Source organism: Bombus huntii, chromosome 5 (assembly GCF_024542735.1).
Source record: "Bombus huntii isolate Logan2020A chromosome 5, iyBomHunt1.1, whole genome shotgun sequence".
In the NCBI taxonomy this organism is placed as follows: domain Eukaryota; kingdom Metazoa; phylum Arthropoda; class Insecta; order Hymenoptera; family Apidae; genus Bombus; species Bombus huntii.
The window spans coordinates 1,631,419-1,658,159 of record NC_066242.1 but is presented as its reverse complement, the minus strand read 5'-3'; the positions used below and the strand labels follow the sequence as shown (position 1 = coordinate 1,658,159).

General features: G+C 42.1%; 4 protein-coding genes across 9 annotated transcripts; 1 reads left to right on the top strand and 3 right to left on the bottom strand.

Annotated features, from left to right (window-relative positions):
- Window positions 1–4: 4 nt before the first annotated feature.
- On the bottom strand, window positions 5–1,701 carry LOC126866204 (p21-activated protein kinase-interacting protein 1-like). Its single transcript, XM_050619533.1, has 4 exons — window positions 1,527–1,701; window positions 1,355–1,453; window positions 1,079–1,241; window positions 5–976 (listed from the first exon to the last, which is right to left on the bottom strand). Exons 2-4 carry the CDS (start codon window positions 1,430–1,432, stop codon window positions 297–299), a joined length of 921 nt encoding a protein of 306 aa, XP_050475490.1. The 5' UTR covers window positions 1,433–1,453; window positions 1,527–1,701; the 3' UTR covers window positions 5–296.
- A 402-nt stretch (window positions 1,702–2,103) lies between these two features.
- Window positions 2,104–4,541, top strand: LOC126866197 (mitochondrial enolase superfamily member 1-like). Its single transcript, XM_050619516.1, has 6 exons — window positions 2,104–2,666; window positions 2,778–2,880; window positions 2,970–3,085; window positions 3,198–3,352; window positions 3,463–4,046; window positions 4,121–4,541. The coding sequence occupies exons 1-6, from the start codon at window positions 2,586–2,588 to the stop codon at window positions 4,417–4,419; spliced, it is 1,338 nt and encodes a 445-aa protein (XP_050475473.1). The 5' UTR covers window positions 2,104–2,585; the 3' UTR covers window positions 4,420–4,541.
- A 116-nt stretch (window positions 4,542–4,657) lies between these two features.
- On the bottom strand, window positions 4,658–5,945 carry LOC126866214 (adenosine 5'-monophosphoramidase HINT3-like). The gene is made up of 4 exons (XM_050619549.1): window positions 5,583–5,945; window positions 5,283–5,400; window positions 5,002–5,195; window positions 4,658–4,914 (listed from the first exon to the last, which is right to left on the bottom strand). The coding sequence occupies exons 1-4, from the start codon at window positions 5,655–5,657 to the stop codon at window positions 4,858–4,860; spliced, it is 444 nt and encodes a 147-aa protein (XP_050475506.1). The 5' UTR covers window positions 5,658–5,945; the 3' UTR covers window positions 4,658–4,857.
- A 427-nt stretch (window positions 5,946–6,372) lies between these two features.
- LOC126866173 (protein bric-a-brac 2-like) lies at window positions 6,373–24,679 on the bottom strand. Of its 6 annotated transcripts, none has more exons than XM_050619427.1 (9): window positions 24,531–24,679; window positions 21,877–22,021; window positions 21,462–21,626; window positions 10,179–10,442; window positions 9,834–10,047; window positions 9,394–9,549; window positions 8,553–8,891; window positions 7,980–8,430; window positions 6,373–7,757 (listed from the first exon to the last, which is right to left on the bottom strand). In XM_050619427.1, the coding sequence occupies exons 2-9, from the start codon at window positions 22,012–22,014 to the stop codon at window positions 7,553–7,555; spliced, it is 1,932 nt and encodes a 643-aa protein (XP_050475384.1). In that variant the 5' UTR covers window positions 22,015–22,021; window positions 24,531–24,679; the 3' UTR covers window positions 6,373–7,552. The 6 variants fall into 6 exon arrangements, with proteins under 6 accessions (XP_050475384.1, XP_050475382.1, XP_050475380.1 ...); XM_050619425.1 differs by lacking the exon at window positions 24,531–24,679 and adding an exon at window positions 22,187–22,556; XM_050619423.1 differs by lacking the exons at window positions 21,462–21,626; window positions 21,877–22,021; window positions 24,531–24,679 and adding an exon at window positions 16,036–18,409.
- Between the last annotated feature and the right edge of the window lie 2,062 nt (window positions 24,680–26,741).

Sequence of the window (26,741 nt, the reverse complement as noted above, 5' to 3'; positions counted from 1 at the left end):
AATGTCAAAATAGAATATCAGTGAAATGAATTCAGAAACATTATATTGGAATAACGTCCATAAAAGTGGATGTTGTTCTCTAATAGAAAATATCGCCTCTTATAGTATATTTAACTTAACACTAAACCTACCCCTGCTGGTCAAATTGACCGTTCTCAAACATCTACACAAATTTAAGTGTCTTTAAACGCTATCATATCGCTTCATAATTTCTGACTTTTCATAAACACTTTGACCGGACACGGTAGGAATAGCTATACACAAAGTGTCGGTAGGTTTAGTGCTAAAAACTAATTCTAACACAACATTGCAAGAGATAAACAGGTAATTCTAACATCGCAATTAACTTTTTGTAACATATCCAATCTACGTCTGCGATACCTCCATAGTTTAATTTCCCCATTACTCGAAGCTGTAACTAATAAATTATCTTTAAAAGCCATACATTTCACTCGTTTATCATGTGCAACTACTTCTACAATTTCCACAGATTTTTCAAGATCATAAAACTTGATTTGACCATTTTCTAAACCAGCGGCAATTAAATCATCATTCAAAAATTCTACGCAAATAATTTTTGAGTCGAATTTTATTTCATTATCGATCCCCGCTGATTTTACAGAATATACATCTATTCTCTGATTTACAGCTAATAAATACTTTTCGCCATTAGGACTCCATTTAAGAATGTTTACATTTCTACCATCTGATCTCAATCTTGGGACTAGATTTGTGGCATATGCTTGCCTTCCTTTAACTAGATTCCAAGTTCGCAGAATTCCATCTGCTCCAGTAGACAGTGCTATTTTTCCTGTTGGGTGAATAGCCAAAGTATTAACAGCTGAACCTTTATGCGATTTTTGCCAATGTTTTTCTGTTTGCCAATTTCCACATCGAATTGCAGCTATAGTTCCATCGCTACTGCACGAAAACAGATGAGATCCATCAGGGGTAAACGCAATGCAATTGACGGTATCTGCATAAACACATAAAAATATATAAAACTTATCGAAATAGATGATTTCATCCCCCATTTTAACATGACATGCGAATAACGATCGTATATGATCACACCTACCATTATGGTGCATTAATCTACCAAATTCTACTCTGTTATGTAAATCGTATAAATAAACAGAATCATCAGCTCCACCAGATGCTAAAATATTTTTGTTACTCGCAACGCTACGTATGCTACTGACATGGCTATGTGTTGCGAAACTTTTTACCATGTTGTATTCCTGAAAGTTCATCAAATTTATCAGTAAAATGTGAAATTATATTCAACTGAAGTAAGTTCCATGCACCGAACATAACCTAAAATATAACAACGGAAAGGAACTTGTTTACTTACGTTATCAGTATTACTTATTTTATAACCGAGTAAATACTGTTCGTATGTCCCTACGATTATTTCGAATAGATCCGGCATGTTGAAATTCAATTTCTGTTGCTGATGATAACAAAATTGTAGTTGTAATTGCAGTTGTAGGTAATATGAAAGAGGAAATGAGAGTATAACTCACATTATAATCTGGTTGTTCCCGGATTAGTACTGCACCATGCTGCTAAATGCTGAAGATAGCACGCGCTAGCATATACAAGATCCTATAAAATTACAGGTATTATGAATTGGTGTAGGCCTGTGGCTCCCTCCAGCGTGAATATCTTGTATGATAATAAGGTAAACTCTAGCGCGGCGAATTTAACTGTAGAGCAGCGTAGACGAGGCAACGAATACGTTGAGCGCCAAGCCTGTTTTGCCTTCCTTTTTATTTAGCGCGCGATGTCCTATTTCACCAATATGCTGGCAGCCGGAGATCTGTGTAAGGTTGCGATAAGACAATAAAGAGACAGATGTTTTCAATCGTTTATGTAAAATATAACAACAAATATATAACATGGAAATAAATTTCGATGAATCTTTGATACCATTTCGTGATCACATAATATTTAGGCAATATTTAAAACAGAGGTGCCACAAATATGGTATTAAATTAACAAATAAATTAATTAATTAAGTCGTACTGTGGATCTGGGTACATGTATGCTTTTCGCGTATATGCAGGGAAACGATTAGAAAAAGAAAATACGACTAATGTTATAATGTCTTTTTGTAGAAATATATTCAATAAGGAACACAAAAGGACACACACGTTGTGTTGGATTCCGGATGGTGGAAATTAGACAACACGCGTTGAAAAGTTAGAAGTTTTATTTGTAACGAGTAACTGCACGATAGTACCGACTGCAGAATATTTATTTTAACATTATATATATTATATCATAACATTCTGTGATACCTGCAAAGAACAATCATTTTTCTGTACATCGTGTTTTAATAATATTCATAATTTCAAAATTTCTTATTTGTAATTCCACTTCTTTCTTTCTTTTGTACGTATCGAATTTATCAGAGATTATGTTTACGTAATGCATATGATAAAAGAGATGTAATATCTGACGGAATCCATATTGTCCTACTGATATTCAGGGAAACGTTGCATGAAACTATTTCATTAGAAACACCGCGGTAACCCATTGTTAAAAAAAAATTGAAAATTCAGACGATCTTCACATAAGCGATGGAGATTGTGATAACAGAAGTGGAAGTGAAAGATGTAAGGTTCCCAACATCGTTATTAGCTGACGGAAGTGATGCTATGGTACGTGGTATATGCTTTAATCTACCTTTCGATGGAATGTTGCGCGTATTTCGCATTTCATGTTAAAATTTAATTTGTAAACCCTGGTTGTAATATAATATTCAATTACAGCACACTGATCCTGATTATTCTTGCGCGTACGTTGTGATCAAGACTAACAAAGGAATCGAAGGATATGGATTAACATTTACTTTGGGTAGAGGCACAGAAATTGGTACAGATATTTATTTATCTTCTAAAACGACTAATTATTGTTTATGGAGTAAAATGATATTATCAAACTTTTCTTTGAAATGTTCATAGTCGTACAAGCTTGCAAATCAATGTCGTATTTAGTGAAAGGACAAAATGTCAATGAAATTTTTACACACTTTGGATCTTTTTGGAGAAAACTAACGAGCGAATCGCAATTAAGATGGGTAACGTATTACAAATACGTGATCACATAAGAGAGTTACTATTACATGTGGGAAATATAGAAGCACGCTAGGAAATTCAATGTGTTTAATATAAATGTATGAAATGTAATAGATCGGACCAGAAAAAGGCGTTATTCACCTCGCTACGGCTGCTATAATAAATGCATTGTGGGATCTGTGGGCTAGAATAGAAAATAAACCTGTTTGGAAATTACTTACGGATTTGTCCCCTGAACAATTAGTCTCTACGATTGATTTCAGATACATGTAAGTTGCATACATGTGCATTTTACGAAATGAGAACAGCTTTGAAACGAAGAAATCACTATATTGTTATTGAAAACTGAAACGAATTTTTATGACATTCTCTTCTATAGTACCGATGTTATTACGAAAGAAGAAGCAGTGAAATTACTGAAAGAGAATCAAAAAGGAAAAGAAGAACGCGAAGAAATGCTACGAAAAAATGGATACCCGGCGTACACAACGCAAGTGGGATGGCTTGGATATAACGATGCTAAAGTTAAAGAGCTTTGTAATAAATTTTTAGCTCTTGGCTTTACATCTTTCAAGGTAAAAGTTGGTCAAAATATAACAGACGACGTAAGAAGATGCCGATTGGTACGCGACGCGATAGGACACGAAAATAAATTGATGCTAGATGCTAATCAAATATGGGATATCAACGAGTCGATCGAGTGGATGAAACAATTGGTAAAATTCAAACCAATTTGGATTGAAGAACCAACGTCTCCTGATGATATATTAGGGCATGCGAAAATCGCAAACGAATTAAGACCGTATGGCATCGGTGTCGCCACCGGTGAAATGTGCGCTAATCGCGTGATGTTTAAGCAATTATTACAAGCGAGAGCAATCGATTATTGTCAAATTGATTCGGCTAGAATAGGAGGAATCAATGAAATATTAGCTGTTTATTTGATGGCAAAAAAGATGGGTGGTAGGTTGCATAAATAATAACTACTTTCTGAAGATACTAGGTTGACCATTTTATCATAATTTTTATTATGTTAGTTCCAGTGTGTCCACATGCTGGAGGTGTAGGTTTATGCGAAATGGTTCAGCATCTCCAGATGTGGGATTTTATATGTTTGAGTGCATCTACCGAAAACCGTGTGATAGAATACGTCGATCAACAACACGAGCACTTTGAACATCCTGTATGTGTTCAAAATGCTTCGTATATGCCACCCATGAGTCCAGGCTATTCAACCAAACTTAATGAAGAATGTATTAAGAACTATTCATATCCAAATGGGGCAAAATGGAAGGACATGTACGAACAGGGGCTTTTCTACAAATCATTGAATTAGAATAAATACAAAAATTGATGTCAACTTAAATGTGTATAGTAAGCTATATTTTAATATAAATGAATTGAAATGGGCATCAGCACTTTAAATACTTAATAAAATAAACTGATTTATTATTCTTACATTGTTTTGATTCAATATTATTTCAAGGTTTTATTTTTTATTTAATGATCATGATAATTTTAAGAACGAGTTTAGGATGATTTTTTTTATCATTATCAAAAATCCACACCTTAAACCCATTTAAATTTCCTTTAGTTATTTTTCCTTACATTTAACAACAATGGAAGTAATTTACATATATAAACCATGTTTATACATTTACAGTGTACAACACATAAGGTAATGTCTGTAGTGAATTTAGTTGTTAGAATGTTATAATCATATAAAGCTCCAAAAAAAGATATCACAGCTATTGATCTTGCCTTTATGCTTATTTTAGCTTGATGTACTAGGATTATTTTTGTCTTTAAAGTAAGACTTCACATATTCCGTCTATAAAACATAATAACAATTACTTTTACATCAGCTAGAACCAACGAGATACATGGAATGAAATTTCAGAATATGTATTATACGTACGCTTACAAACCAATATGAGTTGGGTTTGAACATAAATCTTTTAAATAAGCCTATATTACATATAGGGGAAATAACGTGTAAATGCAAATGATGTATTGTATTAAATGGTGGCCAATGAAAACCAGTACGTGTAACTGCAAGATCCAAACCTTGTTTTTCTGCTATTATATCCACTGTAGAAAGGATTCTGTCATCTAAAAATTGTCATTGTATAAGCAACTCTAATATACAAAGCTTAAATTTAACATTTAACACAAGTATTTCTATTTGGTCAGACTTACAAAGCGAAGCATCTTCTGGTTGAAGTTCTTTTGCATTGCGTATATGTTTATTTGGCAGTATTAAATAATGATGGGTCGAAGCTGGATTAATATCTTTAATACACGTCACATAATCATCCTAAAATGATATTTAACGCTCCAAATTTAACAACTATAAGATAATGTAAAAATATTTTTTTCTAAATGTAGACGTCATTATATATCAGGAATAAAATTATATATACCGATATTAAGCTCACTTGCACGTTTAGTTATGCTACGTTATATTATGTTAAACAACAAAGGTTAACTTTTTCATACCTCGTATATCTTCTCGCTTGATGTTCTGTTATTTATGATATCGCAAAAGATACAATTATTTATATCAGTTTCCATGCCGACAAAGATATAATCACGTTAAATAGTTTCCCCAGGAAAAAATTGTTTCTTTGGCAAATTAAAAGAAGCGATGTTACTTGACTACTCGATGTATGCGCTTATACATGACATATGTATAGTATGAGTCTCTCGCTATATACATGCTATATATATGACACATTCTTGTTTTCATATTGCATATAACATACACACAACACACGCTTCTGTTTCAACTCTGGTACAGAAAAAATAGCAATTTCCGATGATAGAACATAAGTAAAGACTTGGTGTTATCGGTAGTTTTTTTGGCTTCGACGTAACTAACGGGAGTATCGTCCCGTACTTATTTACATAGATATATATGTACTTGTTCCGAAGTGTTGTATGCTGTTAGGAACATAAATAGAAATAGATATAGCATATCAGTACATCTTTTAAGTTCTATCGTATTTAAATATATTTTAAAAGCTTTTATAAATATATCATGTTAAATGAATTAAAGGATTATGAATAAACCTGTCAAATTAGAAAAAAGATAGAAAATAATATGTATTATACATTGCTAATGAACCTCAATGTTATTGTTTATATGTCAAGCAAAATATGAAATAAATATATAGATAACTGAGACTTCAAACTATTATTATTGATAATATTTATCGATAATTGAATCACACTATTGATCGGTGATCATTAAAATAAAAGAGCAATATAATGGGCATTAAATACAACATTTATTTTGTCGCATTACTTTTTAATTTAAAATATATAAACTGTACATATATATATATTTATTTATTTATATTTATAAGTAATATATGTTTTCATATAATAGTCGTGAGCATGAGTAATGGATGTAATATATTCCTTGCATGTGGCAGTTTATTCGAACGTAAAAAGTATCTTTGTTCTCAGAAATCGATCTGCTGAAATTTCCACGCAATTTTTTCTTCAGTTCTGTTGATTCCGTATCTTTGAAAAGATATCGAAAATATTTTTACTTCCTCCTGATGTAAATAGAGTTGTATACGTAGAGTTGAAATTTGAAACTTTGCAATGTAAATATAAATGCGAAGAAAACCATTAGAAACACGTATACAATATTTCATCGTCTCAGCGAACAAATTGTTGGTGAGACGTAAGAAAATAATTGAATCTTAGAACGATTTGAAATGCAACGACGCACCTGTTTATCTTTTAGTTTGAATCTATTTTAGTTTTTCAACAAAATCTTTTTATTACTTTTATATATAGCGTTTGATCGCGTAGTAAGTAGTGAATAATTTTGTAAAAAGTTTATTCAACAAAGTTATAAAAATAATGTAGCCGACCAACAAAGAAAAGAAAATGAAGATCGAGCTAACAGAGAATTTTTCATCAAAATTGCTAACATAAAAGACATTAGTTCTTAGAATATTTTATATCTTCTCTTGAATGTCTTCTATTGGCCCATCGCATCGGCAACTTACACACTACGGTAGGTTCATCGGTATTATCCCGACTGTACAGCACTTTTTCTTTTTTATAAATAATTCTTATAAATTATAATTAATCTACGTTTCCGATTCGACATAACAGTCATACAATATACATAATATTTGCTTACGACAATCCATCTGTAATACTGCAAACCCTTCACGGCCATTCTTTCTCAAAAGATGATCATGTCTCGTATCTACTATTTTAGTCACATTTCGACTAATGATGATGTCACAAGTTTCTGCTCCCGACTTTAAATTTCGTTCGCCAATCGTTCTCACACATTTAAAACGCGTTTTTGGTCGGCGACTCTCGTTATCGTTTGTCGTTTGCTCTCGTTCAAAGAACGATACGTCGAGTATAAATTGCAAAATCGCAGCAAGAAATTGAAAAATTCGAAATAAACTGAAACAAATCTAATAAAGAGGCAAGTTTCAGCTGCCTTGGTACGGCATTTGATCGGGTACAGCGGACGAATGATTTTGACTCGGACTTTGATGAAAGTGAGGACTGCTACCGTCTTGCGATATTTCACCCACCGCTGGTTCTTCGTATTTTCCTCTTTTGAAGCGACCGTATAAGGAAGAGTAGGGCAAGTTGTAGTGAATAGCCGCTTGGTTGATGCTCATATGGCCTAACCTGAAAAATCGTGAATAAATGGAAGAAACCACTGAATTTCTCGTGCGTCTTTTACGAAACCACCGATCTTATAGATGATACATGCTTAGAGAAGTGGCGGTCACAGGTTGTTGGCGTCACGATAAAATAGAAAAAGAGAAAAAGGAAAAGTAGTAGAATGAAACGTGTCGTTTGAAAGGATAATATGTATTATAAGGACGATACGAAGAAACGGTAATTTACCTGACAGCTTCTAGAGCTTCGGTCATAGCATCCTCGCTCCACGGTGTAGGATTACTCCTACTGAGTTCAATGCCTTCTCTTTTGCATCGACCATATAATGTTCCCGTCGGTATACCGAATTCCGTGGAAGCTCTCTGTACTGACGTTTGACCAGAACGTATCGCTTCGAGGGCGCGATCTAGATCGGCGGGCGACCACGTCGTGGGACTTGCGTTGAATGGCGCAGCCAGCCTGATACCTTCTCTTCTCGCGATTTTGTACAAGGTACTCGACGGTATACCAAACGCCTTTGAAGCTTTGTTCGCCGATATCGTTCCAGTCCGTAACGCTTCTAACGCGCTGTTTAAACTCTCGTCACTCCACGACTTAGTAGGTCCGTCTTTTTTTGGAGTGTCGATGCCCAGTCGATGTGCTCTTTGCCATAAAGTCGTCGAGGGTATACCGAACGTTGCTAAAACGATCGCGACACCACTGGATTAAATAAGAGAACGCTGAGAAAGCTTGTTAACGGACTAACCGTAGGCTCGCGTGTACTAGCCGAGCGAAAAAAAGTGGTGCGTGCTTTTGAATTACCGGAGGCTTTCGTAAGGCTCATATCGTGATTTCGTAAGGCTTCCAAAGCGGCATCCATATCCTCTTGCGTCCACGATTTCGAACCATGATGATGAGAGCTGGATTGTCCGGGGTGACCCCTTGAGTTATTTTCACCGGAATCCGAGTGAACCGAACTTCCAGAAGGCATTAATCCAAGCAACTCCGGTGTGATCATCATCATGTTGTCGCTATCGGCCGCGTTCTTTGAACTGACGCTCGCTCGATCCGACATGTGGCTATCGATATCGATCGTGTCCGACGAATCCATCGTGTGCAATGTTTCAAACTTGATCTTTACACTGTCACAATTTTGGATCTCTGCGAACAGATGCGAAAAACAATACAGTTGCAATGAATGCCTCCTTCGGTTGAAAGAGTCTGCGTGACATCGAGCCGCAATATCGTGCCGGAATAACGAATCGCTGTGTTTCTTCTAATTTCGTTTACCCGGATTCTATGATCTAGACCGTAGACGATATCGGTATCGTCGACGTCGCGCATCGCAACTTTGTGCCAGAGAAAGGAGCGCGCCACCGAAAGCAAAGTTGAACGCATGGACTAAACGAGGTAGCGTGGGCTGTTGCGAACCGAGCAACGTAAATCTAATCGCAACTAGTTAAGCTCGATTAGACCGATTATTTTAATTCCCTCCCTGTCTAATAACCAACTACGGTTTTATTTCCCCCCATGTACGATTCACGCCGAGTTCGACATAGTGGAAAAAACGATACAACATCGATACACGGACGATCATGGGGTACTGATAGAGCGACCGTGAATGTCGATAGAATGTCGATATAAATATTAATAGCAACCGCACCTGTGGAATGATGATCCGAGTCCCTTAAATGTGTAATCGTAGTACCGACCAATGTGGCACTTGGTGGTGTAGGTTGAGTTTCTGGAGGTAGGTCAACCTCTCCGGGATCCGGATGATGACCGTAATGACCGAGGCCTGTATGACAAAACATGTCACCTTTTTTATTTCAAGTGAAAACGGTCTGCCCAGTGCGTTGCCGTAAATCTGTAAGTCGCCCCACACCTAAAATCCGCCACGAATATTTCGCTATTCTTTCGTATAATTTAGTTGCAAATTAACAAAGAAGGAGAAAGAAAAAAGAGCTTAACACAATCTACAGTAATAAGCACATACATATGTACTATACTGTTGACACAGATGTGTGGTAAACGATGTTACGTTTTTACGTGGAAGCAAAAGGATCCAGGTGTGGGGCCCGTATCTCATTATCGACTACTTACCGTTGTTATTGTTGTTGCTCGTATTGTTACCGTTGCCGTTGCTGCTAGCGTTGTTATTGTTATTGTTGTTGTTGTTGTTGTTGTTGTTATTGTTATTATTGGTGGTGCCAGTAGTGGTACTATTGTTACTGCTGCGTTGGCAAGTTTCCAAGACTACTGCTCCCGCGGTTGCCTCCGTGCACTCCTCATCTTCGGGTTGCCAGTCTATGTGATTCTGCGAAATATCCGGTACGAATTTAGCGACGACCGTGACGAGATCGCCTCGTCGCTTTCAAGACGGCTGTCGCGTTCTTACGTTCTTTGGTTTTTCCAAAGCTTCGCGCGTTCATCGACATCGCCGCTTACCTCTTTGTTCTCCCAATCGTAGTTTTCGTTCGATTCCTCTTCTTTGTATCGATCGTAATGCCTCGAATCCGTAGCGCGAGGCTCGAACGTGGTTCTGGGCCTCTTATACCTTGGATGATGTCTCTTCAACTTGGTGAAATTTATTCTAGGAGTACCGGGTTCTCTTGGCGGCGAACTCAGACTTACCGATGGTGGCCCGTCTCTGCTTTCAGGTACCTCGCACAGTCCTTTGATCTTTAGCTGATCGGCTGTTTTTAACAGTGACTGTAACATAGATAGCATACAATTGTAAACAGGTTTATTCGACCACCATATACTCGATTTGTCTTTGAAATCGCAGATTCCTTTTTATAAGATCGCCGAGAATACAACTAAATATTCGCTTAGACTGACGATTAGATGAAAGTCCGAACGACGAAATCGTCGCGATCAATTTCAAAGAAGTTTCGGGTGTATTTTGCTTGCACGACGAATACAGTAAACGTAGGCAGATTCGTCTATTAGATTGGGAATGAAGCAAAAGGTAGTCGATCTAGATGAATCGTACTTCGAAAAAGAATAAAGAAAGAAGAAAAAGAAGAGCGCAAGAACGAAAGGAAAAGAAAAAAAGGAAAAACAGATTGGCTAGACTGGGTTCGCATATTCTGAGTAACAACTCGTCATCCTTACGGCTCGTTTCAGTGGGTACGTTTCATCTTGCGATTGCCGCTTGCGGTGGCTCGGTCTAAAATCAGTATTCGCGATCCAGTTTCGGCGTACGACGACGATTCACCGGCACGGTGCGTCGACCCGTATCGAGCAGCGCGACGGGCTCCTCGCAAGAACGACATTCACCTCACCGGTCTCTTTAACCTTGAACCGCTAGTAAGGGAACTAGGCAACTAAACGAGGAAGAAAGGAGAGGCGAGGAATAAACGGGAAAAAGAAAGTGGAGGAAAAGAGGAGACAGAGGGAAAACCTAAATAGAAGAAAGGGGGTAAAAGAGAAGAGTAAAGAGTAAAGGGAATAATAATTTGTAAGTTAAGTATACTATACTATACTAGTATATAAGTAAGTATAAGTATACTATTTGTAAGTTAAGTATATATAAGTCCACGTGGCAATGACAATGAATTTAAATTGCAAGCAGCGAACAATAGAAACTATATATATATAAATTGTAATATCGTAAAGTAATTTGGATTACAGATCGGTTGATAATAGAAAAACCCGTGCACGTCGTCCTGCTGTGGTTCGTTTACATTTGAGAGCGCCTATGTGACTAAAGTCACCTAATTCTTACAGAGATATGAGAAAAACAACAAACAACGTTAGAGCAGAAGGACGGTTTCGTGTTTCAAGGAGGGATGACCGAGAGGTCAGAGTATGCAAGTAGAAAAGTGAGTGTGTTGCGAGAGTCAGAGTTGATCGAGACATCGAAGAGTAGAGTTGAGAGAATTGATGGAGTTGTCAGTGTTGTAGAGTTGTTAGAGTTGCTAGTGAGAGAGAGAGAGAGAGAGAGAGAGAGAGAGAGAGAGAGAGAGTGTGTGTGTTAGATTCGTTGTGAAGAGAGTTGCCAAATAACTGTAAAGTTATTTGAGATAGATACGAGTATCGCATTTAGTTTCAGTTAAACAAACATCGTTTTCTATCCAATTAATACCTGTATATTCTATTCATTATTAATAGATTGTAAGTAATCGGGGAAAAATTTATATCTTAATTTCCACGATACTACAATATATATAATGCAACATGGACATGGATAGACGAATATAAAATAGGAAAAGAAAGTCAATGAAAAAAAGATTCCTTATAGGAAATAGGAAGTACGAAAGAAAAGGAACGATGAACAAGCGGGCCAACGAACGAACGAGACCGAGGTTCGCGTTGAAGTTGAGGTTTTCTCTTCTTTAATCAAGGCAGGGGTGGTGCGATTAGGCGGGGTCGGCAAAGAGACAAGCAGCATGAGAGCGCGGCTATGGTAGCGGCGGCGGCGATGGCAACGCGGCGGTGGCGGCGATGGTGCTGGTGGCGATGGTGGTGATGGTGATGGTAGTGGTGGTGGTGGTGGTGGTGGTGGCGGTGGTGGTGGCGGCGGCGGCGGCGGCGGCGGCGGCAGCAGCGGCGGTAACGACGCGACTAGGAGGGGGTGAGAAAGCAGAGGAAGAGTTAGACGATGGAAACGGTGGTTCAGGTGGGGGTTTAGGCAGACTGTGTCGGGGGTGTTGGCGGCGGCTGGAAACGTGGAGCGTGGGTGGAAAACTGGGTGGCGCTAGGTAGGACTACGTTTGCCAGTGTCAGGAAGAGAAGGAGAGTAGTGTAACGAGAAAGCGAGAGGTACAAAAGTGGAGAGGACGCGGAGGAGGAGATGGGAAAGGAAAGAGAAGGGGGAGGGAGTGAACCAGCGATTGAGTGAGCGACGGAGAGAAAGAGGGGGACAGAGGCAAAAACGCCCGCAGGAAGAATGGGGAGGCCTCCGACGCGGCTGTCGCGGCCCCAGGGCCGTATCGACCACCCCAAACTCTGATCCTCTTCTCAACATTCGCGACGGCATGGGCACCGATATGACTTCCAGCCGTTTCCACCTATACATGCATATATCTTGAGGTTCATTCTGTGGGTCTTGATCTCTTTCTTCTTTCATCGTTATCATCATTATCATCATCGTCGTCGCCGTTGTCGTCGTCATCATCACCATCATCACCACCACCACCATCATCATCATCATCATCATCATCATCATCATCATCATCATCATTCTTTCACACTTTATCTCATTCGCTAAATGCAAAGAAAGCTTCAGAAAGCAAGGATATGTATAATCCGGTTGAAATATTCACGAATGTTCTCAGGCTTGACGAGATATGAGAATTCATGCTATCGATTGAAAGGTAATCGAACTTTTACGTCGGATGTATGTACGGCGATTACCGACACTAGCATCATCTTGACATGAAAATGCAACTTGCACTCGCAACGATTGTGACAGGACAATTTTAGAAGCGGTCTCTCCAAATAATCTTTCGATGCTAGAGTCGCTTTCCCGTAACTCGACGATTTAAAATTGCCGATGTCAAAGTTGCAAACCGATAGCCTATGTAAGTACAAAGATTCGGTTATTGTATTGCAAGCGAACGCAAAAGATGCATTTGTTCGCGGTTTAATTAAACGAATAAAGAAGGAAAGAAGCGTTTAAAAAGGTGCGATGCTTTAACAAACGATAAAAGCAGCGGCGATGACGACGACGACGACGACGACGACGACGACGACGACGACGACGACGACGATGACGACGACGAGAGCGAGGATGAGGGCGAGGGCGAGAGTGAGGGTGAAGGTGAGGTTGAGGATGAGGGTGAGGGTGAGGGTGAGGGTGAGGGTGAGGGTGAGGGTGAGGGTGAGGGAGAGGGTGAGGGAGAGGGTGAGGATAAGGGTGAGGGTAAGGGTGAGGGTGAGGGTGAGGACGAGGACGAGGGCGACGGCGACGGCGACGGCAATTTGGAGAACCACGAACGCTGGGCGATGGGTAGAGTTGTACGTGTGCTGGTGTAGGGGTTAGGGAGAGTGGGTGGGTAGTTGGTTGGTTCGGCGGTGGATGCATAGGGGTGGTGCCATCGGTTCGGAGGCAAGAGGGAAAGGCACCGGCAGAATCCAACCTCACCAATCAATACTTAGGGTTCAAGGGCATCGCCCGACCAATTATCCCAGACTAATTGACACGAGACAAGGAAAAAAGGATTCCTCCTATACTACCTTCGTTTCGTGATTTTCGCGAGCGACAACGATGACAAGATTTTCCAGGATCGTTCCAAGAACGGCGCGCCACTGAAGCCGGTAATCAACGAGTAAGACGCTGCGAGAAACGTATTTCCTTCCGATAGAATCAAACCGAACAAACGTTCGATTCGTTCGTGCCTTGAAAGAGAAATCTTTCAAAAAATAGGCTTAAAAGAATTTGTTTTCCAAACCGGTAGACGATAGCGTGTATGTATCTTTTAAATGTAAATTAGTAAAGTGGAATCAAGCTAAAGTGGATAAAAGGTGAGAGGGATAAGGAAGCGTTGGCGAAAGATTCTTACACGGAAATGGAAGGATGTGGATTCGTGTTCTTTCGTGAAAAGAAATAAGGGGACGACAAGAGAAGTTCAACAGGTGTAAATCCGCAAAATGATCGACCGTGGAAACGTTTCACGAGAATAGGAAGGACGCGAAGGGGTGGCTGGGGGCTTGGTTCGTAAGAGACGGCGGAAGGTACGCGTTACACAACCATACTGGTACGAAGAGACTTCCCGGTTGGAGAAGAAGAGCAGAAAAACTGAGAGAGAGGGAAAATAACATGAAAGAGAGAAACGAGAGAAGATAAGCAAAGAGGAGAACGTACGGGGGAATCCCCGAAGATAGTCCTAGGGTCGTCTCCGCTATTACGAATACGGCGTCATAACGGAATTGATAATGTAACGGGCGTCACGAGCATAACCTTCCTCTCTTCTTCTCCACGCTACATAACCTCCTTTCTGAATGGGAGTGTGACTCTCGCCACCACGTGCTTTTCGAACAAGTAGCGACAACAAGTAGATGCCGGATCGTGGAATTCTTATTATTTTTAATAGAAAACTCAAAATTTACATCTTAACCTATGTCTCTTCACGCGATATTCTACGTTATTTTTTCCCTTCGCAATAATTTCGTCCCTCGTCTTCCGCGTTTGCGACACCATATTTTTTACATTATGCCGCGAAAATTATTCGAAAGATCATCGTTTACGCGTCGATTTGCGTTTGAGAATTTGACTAGCAGTTAACAAAAGCGTGCGTTAGTTTATGATTATTTAAATGATAAAGATTTAAGCGAGTAAGATCAGGCTCTCGTCGAATGTTTACAAATGTGAAGCGGAGAAGCCTGATAATGCGAATGGTGTAATTTCGTACACATTTCACAGGATTCTTATATTATGCGCACGTTGCATGTATGCATAGATGCATGCAGCATGTAAACGCATTAACTCGATCATTATCATACTCTACAATTATTCATCATTCGCAGAAAATCAATAGGTTTACTCATCCAGAACCGAATGAGTTAATTTTATAACTCACAAATCACATAGGCACTATATCTTTGACGGAAAAAAAACGGGACTCGATGCACTTGACACGAATTCGTTGATTCAAACATTTCAACATTTCACTATTCGAAACTCGTAGACTTTCTATGAACGTACCTTAATTTAGCAAAATTATCCGAACAAGCGATGCCGTTTGATTAAATCATCGAGGGTGACGATTATGCGCGACATGTTGTTTCCACTGCACACACGACACTTCACTCGTTTGATCGATGCTGCGTGCATCGTAATTCATATATTTATTCCAAAGTAAATTATCCAAATGTCGCACACTTGGTAAACACTTTGCGCCGAGTCGTTGCATCTTTACTTCATTCGGAAAAACAGACAAACACTAATAGATAATCACGACGTTTGTTCGTATTGGTAGATTATCACGTTATAATTTATCATGGTATAGATTTAGTTAATAATTTGCAGATTCGTTATGCTTCATACGCACTGCTATGTATACTAAAATATTTCGAACCACGATAGTTCACGTGCACGATACGGTCGTCCAAGATTCGGCGGGTAATAGTAGGTGTCGTGTATCCATATAAAACTTTCGCCTCCTTTTCTCTTTCCTCTGCTCTCTCTCTCTCTCTCTTCCTTTGTTCCCCTCACCATCCGCCTCTGTCACTTTCTTTGTGTGTTGCGAAAACTTTATCGCAGCAATACCCATTCTATGGCAAGTAGCAATAACGCGACGCGTCTGCCGAGACATTCTCCTATCCTGATGCAAAGGAACTTGTATCGTTTATCACTTACCTGACTGCGATATTCCGTAGACGAACGATCCCTCGTTGAAAATGTAAAGATGTACACAGAAGGAGGACGGTAAAGACAAAACAGGATGAAATGGAAAACGAAGCGAGGAAAGAGAGAAAAATGGGAAAAATTGGACGAATGGATGGAGAATAAACGATGGAACGAGTAACTATGACAGGGAAGAAAGAAGAGAAAGAAAGAAAAGAAGAAACAAAGCGAAAGATAAATAGAGAACGAACAGAAAGAAGAAAGAACGGAAGAAGGAGAGGAGGAAGAGAAAGTGGACGATAAGCTAGAGAATGAGGAACAGGTAGTGAAGGAAGAAGAGAAGGAGAAAGAGATAGAAGAGAAAGACGAAGGAAGTGGAAAAGAAAAAGATACAGGAGAAAGGGTAATAGGATGAGGAGATGAAAGAGAAGGAAGAAGAAGAGGTGGAGGAGGAAGAGGCGGAGAAGGTGAAGAATGAGAAGAAGAAAAAGGGGAAAAATAAAAAGGAAAGGAAGAGGAGGAGGAGTTGCAGAAGGAGGAGGGGGAGGAGGAGGAGCAGGGGGAGGAGGAGGAAGAAGAAGAAGAAGAAAAAGCGGCGCAGAAGTCACGACGAGAAAACGAGGTGATATCAGCGTTAGTAGAGTCGACGTCGTGAAAAAGCCAGACGAAACCGTGTACGAGGAGGTTACGACCACGTAGAACGAGAGGATAATTCCTGGCAGGGCCCGATCTCCTACGCGGCGAAGCCCAACGAAAGTGAAATGGCATTCGGCGCTCCGTGCTGAGGGCGCACGGCATTCGGAGGAGCGAGGAGATGAAGAGGACGCGGCGAAGAGCGGGAGGAGGCAGAGGCAGAGGCAGAGGCAGTGGCAGAGGCAGCGGCAACGGCAGCAGCAGAGCCAGAGCCAGAGCCAGAACCGAGGAGGAAGAGGAGAAGGAGGAGGAAGAGATGGTGGCGGTGGTGGTGGCGGCGGCGGCGGCGGTGGCGGCGGAGGACGCCGCGAAATTCGCCGACGCGACGAACAAGGATGGATTCAGGCCGCGCTCGAGCGCGTACAACGAGGAACAGACTTGTGGGGGATGCGTGCTCGGCAGTGGACAGAGAGCGATTGAGCATACGCGTGGAGCGAGCGAGCGAGCCAGCGCACCTGACCAGTCCCCGAGAGAGCGGGGAAAGGGGTTGAAAACCGGCGGGTGGCAGGCTCGTTGGAGGAAAGCGGCGCACGGTGAGGGGAGCGGGCCGACACAAGTCCGTTCGGTGGAAGGGTGATAGAGAGCATCGAGTACGAGAGGTGGGAACGGGGATCGGCGGAGAGGCAAGTCTGCGGTGTTTGAGAGAAGCGCGCGCTCGCCTCTGACGGTTAAGCGACGAACATCGACGAGCAGTTCCCGTGGGAGCGAGTAAGACTTTCTCCGGCCGAACAAAAACAGAAATACAGTCTGTGCCCGAATGAACGAGACGGAATATAGAAGACGAAGAGCTGAAACGCGTTTGGCCACGGCAGAACGGAGACGGATGCAAGGTTCGCGAGAGAATAAAAAAGGATGGAATCGTGGCTCTACCATCGGTACGACAAAGCTAGCGTTATATACTCGCGTGAACACGCTGGTCGTGACTATATGTACATATATGCGTGCATACATGACATAGACAAAGAGAGGGAGAGGGGAAGGGGATGAGCGCTGCAGTGATGTATACCTAAAGTTAGGATCCTGTTTTCCATGCGTTATAATTGAACTACGAACGAATTTATATTTTTAATCGGCTTTGAGACGCAAATAAGAAAATACGATAGTGTTAAGTAATATACATTATGATAGACTTTTGCGTATACGAAAGAAGGAAAAACCGTGTCGAGAAAGAAGATTTGTAGCTTGTTTTCGTTCAAGTTTATATATACGTGTATATTTGTGTTTTCAAGAAAACTACAAGTTAATTAATTGGATGGCATGTTGAAAATGTCGAAGAAACACTCGACGAAGATCAAATCGTCTTCACTTCCGATGAAATTTGTTAAATAGGCCCAGCGTGAAATAGCGAGGGTCCTTCGAGGCCGGCCCTGTATCGGGCAGACTCGACTTTATTCCATTCGATTCGACGTAACTCGATTCACGATCGAGACGATGAGTTGCATGGTCGAGGAAAGAGAGCTTGATTTCGGGAGAGCGAACAGCGTAGGAAAGGACAGAAGGACCGAAACAAAGAAAGATAGAAAGGAAGAAAGAGGACACGAGACATGAATTGCAGTGCTTGCGCGGACAAAGGGAATCTGCGGCGGCTCCAGGCGCGTCCCTACGCACACGCGAGTTTACTGTACACTGTACACGTATGCATGAATAACGTCCAAGTATGCGCACGCATGTACGCCACTGTAGAAAACCGCGTGTCTAAAGTCGACGCGACGGAAGAAGCGCGAATTCTCTTGTTTCTCCCCGTTCGACATTGCCGCTTGCCCTTCTACCCCTTCGCAGCATCTTCTTCTCCGTCACTCTTCTCTGCCTTTCTCTTCTTGCACTCCTTCTCATTTCTTCTCCTCTCTTCGCTTTTCTTCTAGTTTGCATCTATTAAGAGGAATAAAGAAAGCACGATCACGAACCCTGTGGTGCGAATCACGCGTACGTTGCTTACTTTGGTGCGTCGTCTTGCACCCTTCCGATCCCTTTTCCCGCTCCGGAACAGAAAAAGATTATTAGTTGTAATTACCAATAATTTCGACTATGCGCACAGGCTTACCGAAAACGCGACGACAGAGAGTAGATAAGTCTAGTAGCAATCGAGACGCACATCACGCATAGATGTTCAAAATGTTCATCACGACGCTGTTTTCAATGCTTTCGTTCAATAATCGCATTCTACGCTAGTAGTGCCGCAATAATGCGATCGTTCTATTTACGATCTGTTCCGGATCTCGGTACCCGTTAAACATTGAAAGTCGTCGATTCGATCTCCGATCAAAACATATATAGTCAAATTGTCTTCAAACGCAATATTAACAATTTCTTCTTGGATCGATCTAGCATAGCAGCAATTATTTATTGCTAAGAATTGCAAACTTTCAAAAGCTTAATCCGGTACCGTAGCAACTTAAATTTAAGTCGCGTCAAGTTGAAGGCAACGACAGGAACAATATCAATATAATTCTCCGACATGCCCCTTCCGTTTTTGATTTCGTTACGGAACCTGTAGGTACGAAGATCCTCGACGACTAGTCGAAAACGAGGTCAGTAGAGAATACTAGCTTTGTGCCTGCGATACTCGCCCCCTAAATATATGTAAGTAGTACGTGTGCGTTATCCATCTCGCTTTTCTACCGATCCTTTCTAATTCGATTCTGTCGTCAATTACATTCGAAAATGGAGAATCAGCGACGATAATTCAAACTTGTTCGTTCATCGATACAAAACCCAAAGCAATTGGCGATCTAATGCGTGCTGGTAGGTACACGCGTACGTATATATAGGGTGAGAAGTAATTTTATCTTGACTATCATAGACATTTTCTACACCTCCGGGTCGGTGCAGATCTGTGAAAAAGATATGACGTAAAATTAACCTTGTCCTTTGAATTCGAGGCCAGATGTTTGTTTCGTGGTATCGTATTCTACTTATGATAAGAATCAACAGTCTCGTAGAAACCATGGGTTCCTTCCCATGTAATACATACGGTGGTCGAAAGACCGTGCTCGATACTTCTGACCACCCGTTAATGTAATAATACCCATCTTGGATCAGTTGTTAGAATTATAATTTATCCGATCGTGAATTTTCCTTCGGTTATAATATTTTCCACAAGTGAGGTTAGAATCTAGTATAATTTTTATATCTGAGAAAACAATACTAACACGGTGGTGTCGGATTTTGGAGGCGAGAAACTTTAGCAAACAAAAAATAATAATAACGATAAAAGAATATCGAGCGAACGAAAAAGCAATGAAAGGCCAACACGAAACTCTCTAATACACATGTAGCAAGAACAACAAATAATCAGGTATCAGGAAAAGGAGGTTAAGAGTAACACGGACACGACGGAGACACTAGTGAAAATACAGTAGATAGATCTCATGCAAGATATTTTCGCTACCGAACAGTGCATGGGCTACGAATTGTGCCACCACGGAGATCTAAGACGATGAAAAGCACGAAGAACAGCAAACTACTTCCCCTAGTAATTGGGGATCGTTGTATTTTTTCAGTCTTCTTGTAAAAGGTGGGAAGTTGCTTACTTCGTGACAAGTGACGATGCGATACGTGACCTTTTTTCCGACAATTTAAATTTGACTTGTCGACGCACGGCGTGCCAGTTCGATTTAAACGTTTAGCCAACTATCTTGATCGTACATTAGGAACAAATACAAAGAGACTTGATAATAATAGCCGAAGGGGAAGCTCTCGAAACTGATTGTATCATTGACGAGTATCGGTACTATTAGCAAATTAATAATCGGTATCGGCAAATAACGTTCTTAAATTCATCGAACGGTGATTCAACTTTAACGGAAGTCTGAAATTACGAATAAAATATAAGATCAAAGTACGATGAACGGGACACGCGCTATTTCTGAGATTATGATAACATTACAGCTATTTATAACAGGTCTTAATAGGAATAAAGAATGGGAAATGGGAAATAAAGAACGACGAAACATGAATCGGGAAATAGGAAACGAGAAACGGGAAATGCAGAAAGAATACACGATATACGAACGACCGATAGAGAGGTCCGTAGTTAACGCGTGCAGAAAGATGCAATCGCGCCATTTGAAAAATGCAGAAAATCTACACTATCGACAACCGGTTTGCAGATGACTGCAGCAAAAACGAGAAGAGGAAACGAATCCTGATCGGTAAGTTAGGAATCCGTATCGCGAAACTATTCAAAGTTGGTGTCGATGGCAATGGGTTAACTTCCGACGGATGTGTAGAGCCGATGCTTGGCGCGTGGCTCAACTGTCGCCGTCGTCGATAAAAAGGTCTGTAAAGGTCGTGCTCGTATACCAGAGATACGAAACAATGTAGAGGGGAAAGAGAAAGTTTCGAACGTCTCGTCGTTTATAGACGTCTTGACGTCGAGTCAAGAGGTCTAAACAATGCGACGTTAGAAGGGCTTATGACATGGTTGCACGGTATGGCGCGGTTATTCGCGCGACGCAAAGTATAGTCAACGTTTGTTCGTGCCGCTAAATCTCTGTTTTCCGATTTTTATTCGTCCCTTTACAAAGTGCGTATACGCGATCGAAACTGCGAAGTCGGAATTGCCTTTGATCGTCTAACGTAATTTCGCGCACTGTTGCGTGATCGCAACGCCATTGTTTTAACGGATAAAATGAGAAAAAGGAAGGAGACACAGAAAACAGAAGAAAGAAAAATAGAACGGTAAAACATGTCCAGGGTTAAGATATATAGTTGATCAGAGTATAACAAAGTGCAGTGGTTCTTACCTGAAGTTCCGCTTGCGAAACGTCGATCTCTCCTCTATAGACGAATTCTATAATGAACTTGAGATCATTGAAGCACACATCTTGGGGCATAATGATTGTCGGATGTTTGCAGGGATTTGAAAGTAGAAGCTTTTGAAAGTAGGAACTGCACGCCGATAGTACCACCTGCGCAAACAGAAGGAGTTGTATCGAACGATCAATAAGGTAGGTAGAGGAAAATCGGTGCATCGACCTGGAGCCATGGTGAAATGAAACGACACGACGTGACGCGACGAGCGGCCCGCAACGTCGTGCGCCATAGGTATGTATATCGATTACAATCGAGCGAGGATTGGCGAGGAAGAATCGGTAGGAGGATTATCGATCATACGAATCTAATTTGGATTAGACCGACCGTCGGTCGTGATTCGCTTACCTTGTGTGCCTTTAAAGAAGCTTCGTTGCATGCTAAGGTAACATCGACGAAAGCTTCCGTCTGAAGTAGTTGGTGGAAAACGGACGTCATGTTCGACTGATAGTTATTCCAGCGCAGGCAGTAGTGCTGCCCGGCCATGCCGCCGCTGCAACAAAAACAGTAAAGGAACGATCACTTGTTAGTTTTTTGATCGTGAACCAATTGTTTCGTCGATTTATCGTAAATCGCAAGCGATGGGTCGAGCTGTTGCATATGTCGTAACGATGCTCTTCTTCCTTCCTTCAAATCGATCCGTAAAAGGGGACAGTACCTGTAGTGCACGCCCCAATAACGATCCGTCTCCATGAAATATTCGTTCTCCTTTCCGGCACAGTATCGGCGGCGCGGAGATCGTTCGGTCGAGATCGTATTTGCGGTGGCTGAGAAAATAAAGAGATAGCGAGAAACCGGTGGAGAAGAGAATAAGAAAGATAGATAGAGATCGGTAAGAGGATCGAAGAGTGGAACGAATGGAGCGCGAGTGGTCGAAGGGAACGGAGGCGGATGAGTCAAGGAAAATAAAGACCGATCGGAAAGAGAAGAAGCCAACTGTTGGTAGCGGCAGCGGACAGTGCACAACCAGTCGCTGTTTTCGCGGTGCAACGATATGGAGAAACACTTTCGCGGTTTGACCAACGACGACAACGTGAACAACGATGGAAACGATGATCTAGAATGGAGAATCGAGGCTCGCGTGTAGAGGATCGAGGATCGAGAATAAAGCATCGACGAACGACGAGCGACGAACGACGTACGACGAACGACACGAAGCTTCGTCGCGATAACGTCAGCAACGTTCGCTCGTTTGACGGAAAGGAGGAAGAGACGGTAAGACGGTGAACGGTAAGACGGAGAAAAATGCCGGTAATACACGGTGAAGATGTTCGCGGAGAAAATAAACGATACGTATCGGTGCGAATACGCGACACTGTAAAAGCTACGAAGAAGGCCGGGCGTTGGTCTGTCTTGTAACATTCACCTGTTCCGTGGACCGTGCTTTATCTGTCTCTATCTATGTGACTCTTTATACGGACCATTCCGCGTTATCTATCCGTAGGAATACGGACTTTTATCAGTTGCTTAGACGTGCGCCGATAACGCGAGAACTTTAAGCTTTCCACTCGTTTCGCGCCTCCTTTCATTCCCCCCTGATTCTTCGTTCACCGATTTCTCTTCGCGCGTTGATATGGCATAGAAACCACGCCGCTCGTCTCAGTCCAACACGACTCATTTCATTCGCGATAACAGTAACTCGGATTGCGTTTTCGGCTCTTTCGCAAATACAATTCATTCGCGTCGATTAAAATTCAGCGTTTACCAAAGACGTAGGTATAATATCGTCAGCGGACATTCCATTCTACGATCCAGAGCCTCAAACTCTTTTCACGGATGTGGTAGATACAAGTCGTTGACAAATAAACGTAGCTAGCGTACTTACTGATCGCTTTTTTTTCTCCGCTCGCTGGTCGTTAACAACGTTTTCTGCGCGTGCTTATACTCTTGCTTCCGCGTTTCCCGACAAGTTAAGCGCCAACTCGTCCGTACACGATGATACGATAGCCAGTCGCGTCGCGAATACGCGTAACGATATCTAAAAATTCGGTTAACCGGTACGCGTAACGTTCGAAAATGAGTCGATAATCAGCGATAACGAACAAACACTGGTCGTAATCGGCAATCGTTTGATCGTTTCCTTTGGCCACGAACCGTGGTAAACTTTCGCGCGATCGACATTTATTCTCAAACGTACTATAAAATCATCGTTTTCTCGTAATCCCATGATCCGACCGAAACCATTCGAGGAGCGTGATACGATCAAGAGGGAGAAGGGAATAAGAAAAGAAGGAAGGAAGGAAGGAAGGGAGGGAGGGAGGGAGGGAGGGAGGAGAGAAGAAGAGAAGAAGAGAAGAGAAGAAAAGAAGGAAAGAAAGAAGAAAGGAAGGAAGAAAGAAAGAAAGAAAGAAAGAAGGGACGGAAGGAGGAGAGAAGGAAGACGATCAAAGTGGCGGAGCGAATGAAGAGAAAACCGGATGTAATGCGAGTCGAAGAAACGGAGTGAGACCGCGCGCTCGCACAGTCTCGTTCGGAAAGCGTGCTGTGCCGTGCTATGCTGTATCGTCGATATGTCTGAACGCTTGCCGATGGTTTGGAAAATAAAGGATGGATCGAAAATAGAGTGGGGAAGAGATCGAAATCGATCGCAACCGTTCGCGGCTGATCGAATCGATCAATACGCTTTCTCGCCGGTCGATCTTTCGCGCATACTTTCATCGACGATACTTTACTTGCGCACCTTCTCGCTATCGCCATATCGACCGTATGTATGTAATTACATTTTCATTCAGAGGAACGTTATTTTATTACCGCGTGATATAATTTTCGTAGCCAGGCTGAATACGAAATGGAAAATCGTAAGAAAAGAGTAGTTACTCGGCCGTTTCGCGTAAACGTTGACCGTGAAAGAAGCAACGAGGGTAAAGAGAAGCTAAACTACTCGAGCGGGACACGGTAAACGAGAGCGCGCGCGTCACTCGCGAGAAGGTGTAGCAAAGGTACGGTGATGGAAAGAAGATAAGCACAGAGTTAGACAGAGCACAACAGCGTCGTTCACTTACACGATCGACGTATTTGCGGCACCAGCAGCGGTCACAGTAACGAAACCAGCAACAACACCGATCAACAAAAACAGCAACGCCAACTACCTTCTTATATTGGGTGTCGCAGATGGAGACACGCACGCGAACAGAAATACACAGAGAGCAGCCGATCGAATCTCGCTTAGCGATTATTAAAATTGGCGATAAATATATCGTATCGGTGAACGTTCATCCCTCGTGTGTTCGCGCTTTCTTTCGCGGTCTCGAAGAAGGACACTGCGTTGGTCTCTCCCTTTCAGAGAATCCTCCCTTCCATCTTCCCTTCCACGATTCATCTCAATTTTTCTTCGAGCTTTTTGTGTCCAATTTCACCTCGCCTCCCTCGGATCCCATCCTCTTTCTTTTTCCCCGTCTGTCTCTCTGCCATTCGTGGAGTAGACGAGCGCCTGCTCCCCTCTTCTTCTACCCTCGTATCGTTCTCGTTCCATCTCCTTCTTTTCTTTTCTCTGGCCCTCCTCGTCCCTCGGTCGTTTCGTCGTTCCTTTCTCGACCCTCCTCGTCTCTCGTTCCCTCTTTCACCGCGCGTTGGCTCCATTTACTCGTTCCCTCGTTCCCTCCCCACGAGGCGAAGACGCTATTTTCTCGTGGCCCCTTTTCTTCCACGGTCTCCGCCACCCTTCTCTCTTTTTCTCCTCTCCTCTCCTCTCCTCTCCTCTCCTCTCCTCTTCTATCCTATCTGCACAACTCTCCTATCCTATCCTCTCTTCCGCTCTCTCTCTCTCCACCGCTCGGGCACTCCGTTTTCTCGGTTCGCTCGATGGCAAGCTTCTACCCTCTCTCTTTCTCCTCTCTTCCTCTCCTTATACTACACGCGGCGTTTCCTTTTCCTCCTGGTCGGTGCGCGTTTTACGTTTTTCCAACGTTATCGACGTTCTTCCTCGGCTCTTCTCGGACTTTTTCCTTTCGTCGTACCATCGTACCCATCGTACCGTCCGCGTCTGTACCGTCGTACCGTCATTCTCGAGACGACCAACCAGCTCTTTCTCCGGGAAAACGTAAGCGGAAACGGCTTCTCCCCTCCTGGCTAGTCTTCCAGTCAGAACTGCGTTTCTAGGGGGAACACTCTGAAATCTTCCAGAACAGTTTCCTTCTCTTCTCGCTTCCATATTCTCGTCTTTCTTTCTCCGTAGAAAAGCAGCGGCCGATAAAACGCGTCACTAATAAAATTTTCATCGCCACCGGCGAATTCTCCGCACTACCATCCTTTCTTTTTCTTCGCGCCCCACCTGCCTTTTCCCTAAGCATATCGTCATTTCCAACATTTTCCACGTTACCGCCATTCGTTACCGATGTCCGAACGTCTCGCCTACCGCTTTCGGATTTCCAATCTTCTTTCGCGTTACACCATGACCCTGCTGTACCTTGAGAAACACGACAAACGTCTCGCCATCATTTCCAACTTTGCCAATTTTCTACCTTCGTTAGAAACGTTTTAACGTTCTTTCATTTTCAAACTGATCCTATGGATGCTCGTTTGGGACGGGATTTTACAGGTACGTTAACGCAGCCAGGTAAAGCATTGCCTTTTTTCCACCGAATGCGGTGTTCGAGAATAGGAAAATAGCATTTATCCTTATCGATAGTGAGAAATCGAACGAGTCGCGTTAGACAAAGTCTAGTTTTGATGAGCAGGAAAGGACGCAGGAGAAGAGGAACAACGCGCGTTTTCACGTTCATACCTCTCGTATCTATGGAAGCACCAATTTTTCTTTTCCAACATTCCACTAACACCCTAGAGATTTCTATATTTTCCATATAACGCGCGGCTCCTGTTCGTTTTTGTGTTCGAAGCGATGTCGACTTATCGTCAAATTGTCGAATTATCGTAACATTTACAATCGGTGTATCTCGCAGACAGAAAACCTAGCTTTTCACGTATTATAAACGTAACGCATTATAAAATACCGAGTTTCGCTAGTATCGAGTGGACATTGGCGTCGTTCTCTCACCGACTCTTGTGCGAATAGAACGAACGAAAGCAAGAAGAGATAAAGAGAGAATCGATGTACGAACGAAGTAAATAACGAGCAGTGGTCAACGAGTCGAAGCAGTCCTAATTTCCGTCCTGTCTGTACCGTAAGGCATAACAGTACCGCATTCCAAATGCCCTTCGTTTCTTCGTTTCTCTCCGTTCACCTTTCCGAGAGAACCGGGCTCTCTCGGCCTCTC

Excerpts from the sequence above, each read along its gene's own strand:
- LOC126866204 (XM_050619533.1), bottom strand. The coding sequence starts at position 1,432 with ATGCCGGATCTATTCGAAATAATCGTAGGGACATACGAACAGTATTTA. Across the intron at positions 1,242-1,354 it reads AAATAAGTAATACTGATAAC|GAATACAACATGGTAAAAAG; the intron begins GTAAGTAAACAA and ends ATGAACTTTCAG. Across the intron at positions 977-1,078 it reads TAGATTAATGCACCATAATG|ATACCGTCAATTGCATTGCG; the intron begins GTAGGTGTGATC and ends GTGTTTATGCAG.
- LOC126866197 (XM_050619516.1), top strand. The coding sequence starts at position 2,586 with ATGGAGATTGTGATAACAGAAGTGGAAGTGAAAGATGTAAGGTTCCCA. Across the intron at positions 2,667-2,777 it reads CTGACGGAAGTGATGCTATG|CACACTGATCCTGATTATTC; the intron begins GTACGTGGTATA and ends ATTCAATTACAG. Across the intron at positions 4,047-4,120 it reads GATGGCAAAAAAGATGGGTG|TTCCAGTGTGTCCACATGCT; the intron begins GTAGGTTGCATA and ends TTATTATGTTAG.
- LOC126866214 (XM_050619549.1), bottom strand. The coding sequence starts at position 5,657 with ATGGAAACTGATATAAATAATTGTATCTTTTGCGATATCATAAATAAC. Across the intron at positions 5,401-5,582 it reads CAAGCGAGAAGATATACGAG|GATGATTATGTGACGTGTAT; the intron begins GTATGAAAAAGT and ends ATATCATTTTAG. Across the intron at positions 4,915-5,001 it reads ACTCATATTGGTTTGTAAGC|ACGGAATATGTGAAGTCTTA; the intron begins GTACGTATAATA and ends TATGTTTTATAG.
- LOC126866173 (XM_050619423.1), bottom strand. The coding sequence starts at position 17,667 with ATGTATGCACGCATATATGTACATATAGTCACGACCAGCGTGTTCACG. Across the intron at positions 10,443-16,035 it reads CTACGGAATATCGCAGTCAG|TCACTGTTAAAAACAGCCGA; the intron begins GTAAGTGATAAA and ends TCTATGTTACAG. Across the intron at positions 7,758-7,979 it reads GAAGCTCTAGAAGCTGTCAG|GTTAGGCCATATGAGCATCA; the intron begins GTAAATTACCGT and ends ACGATTTTTCAG.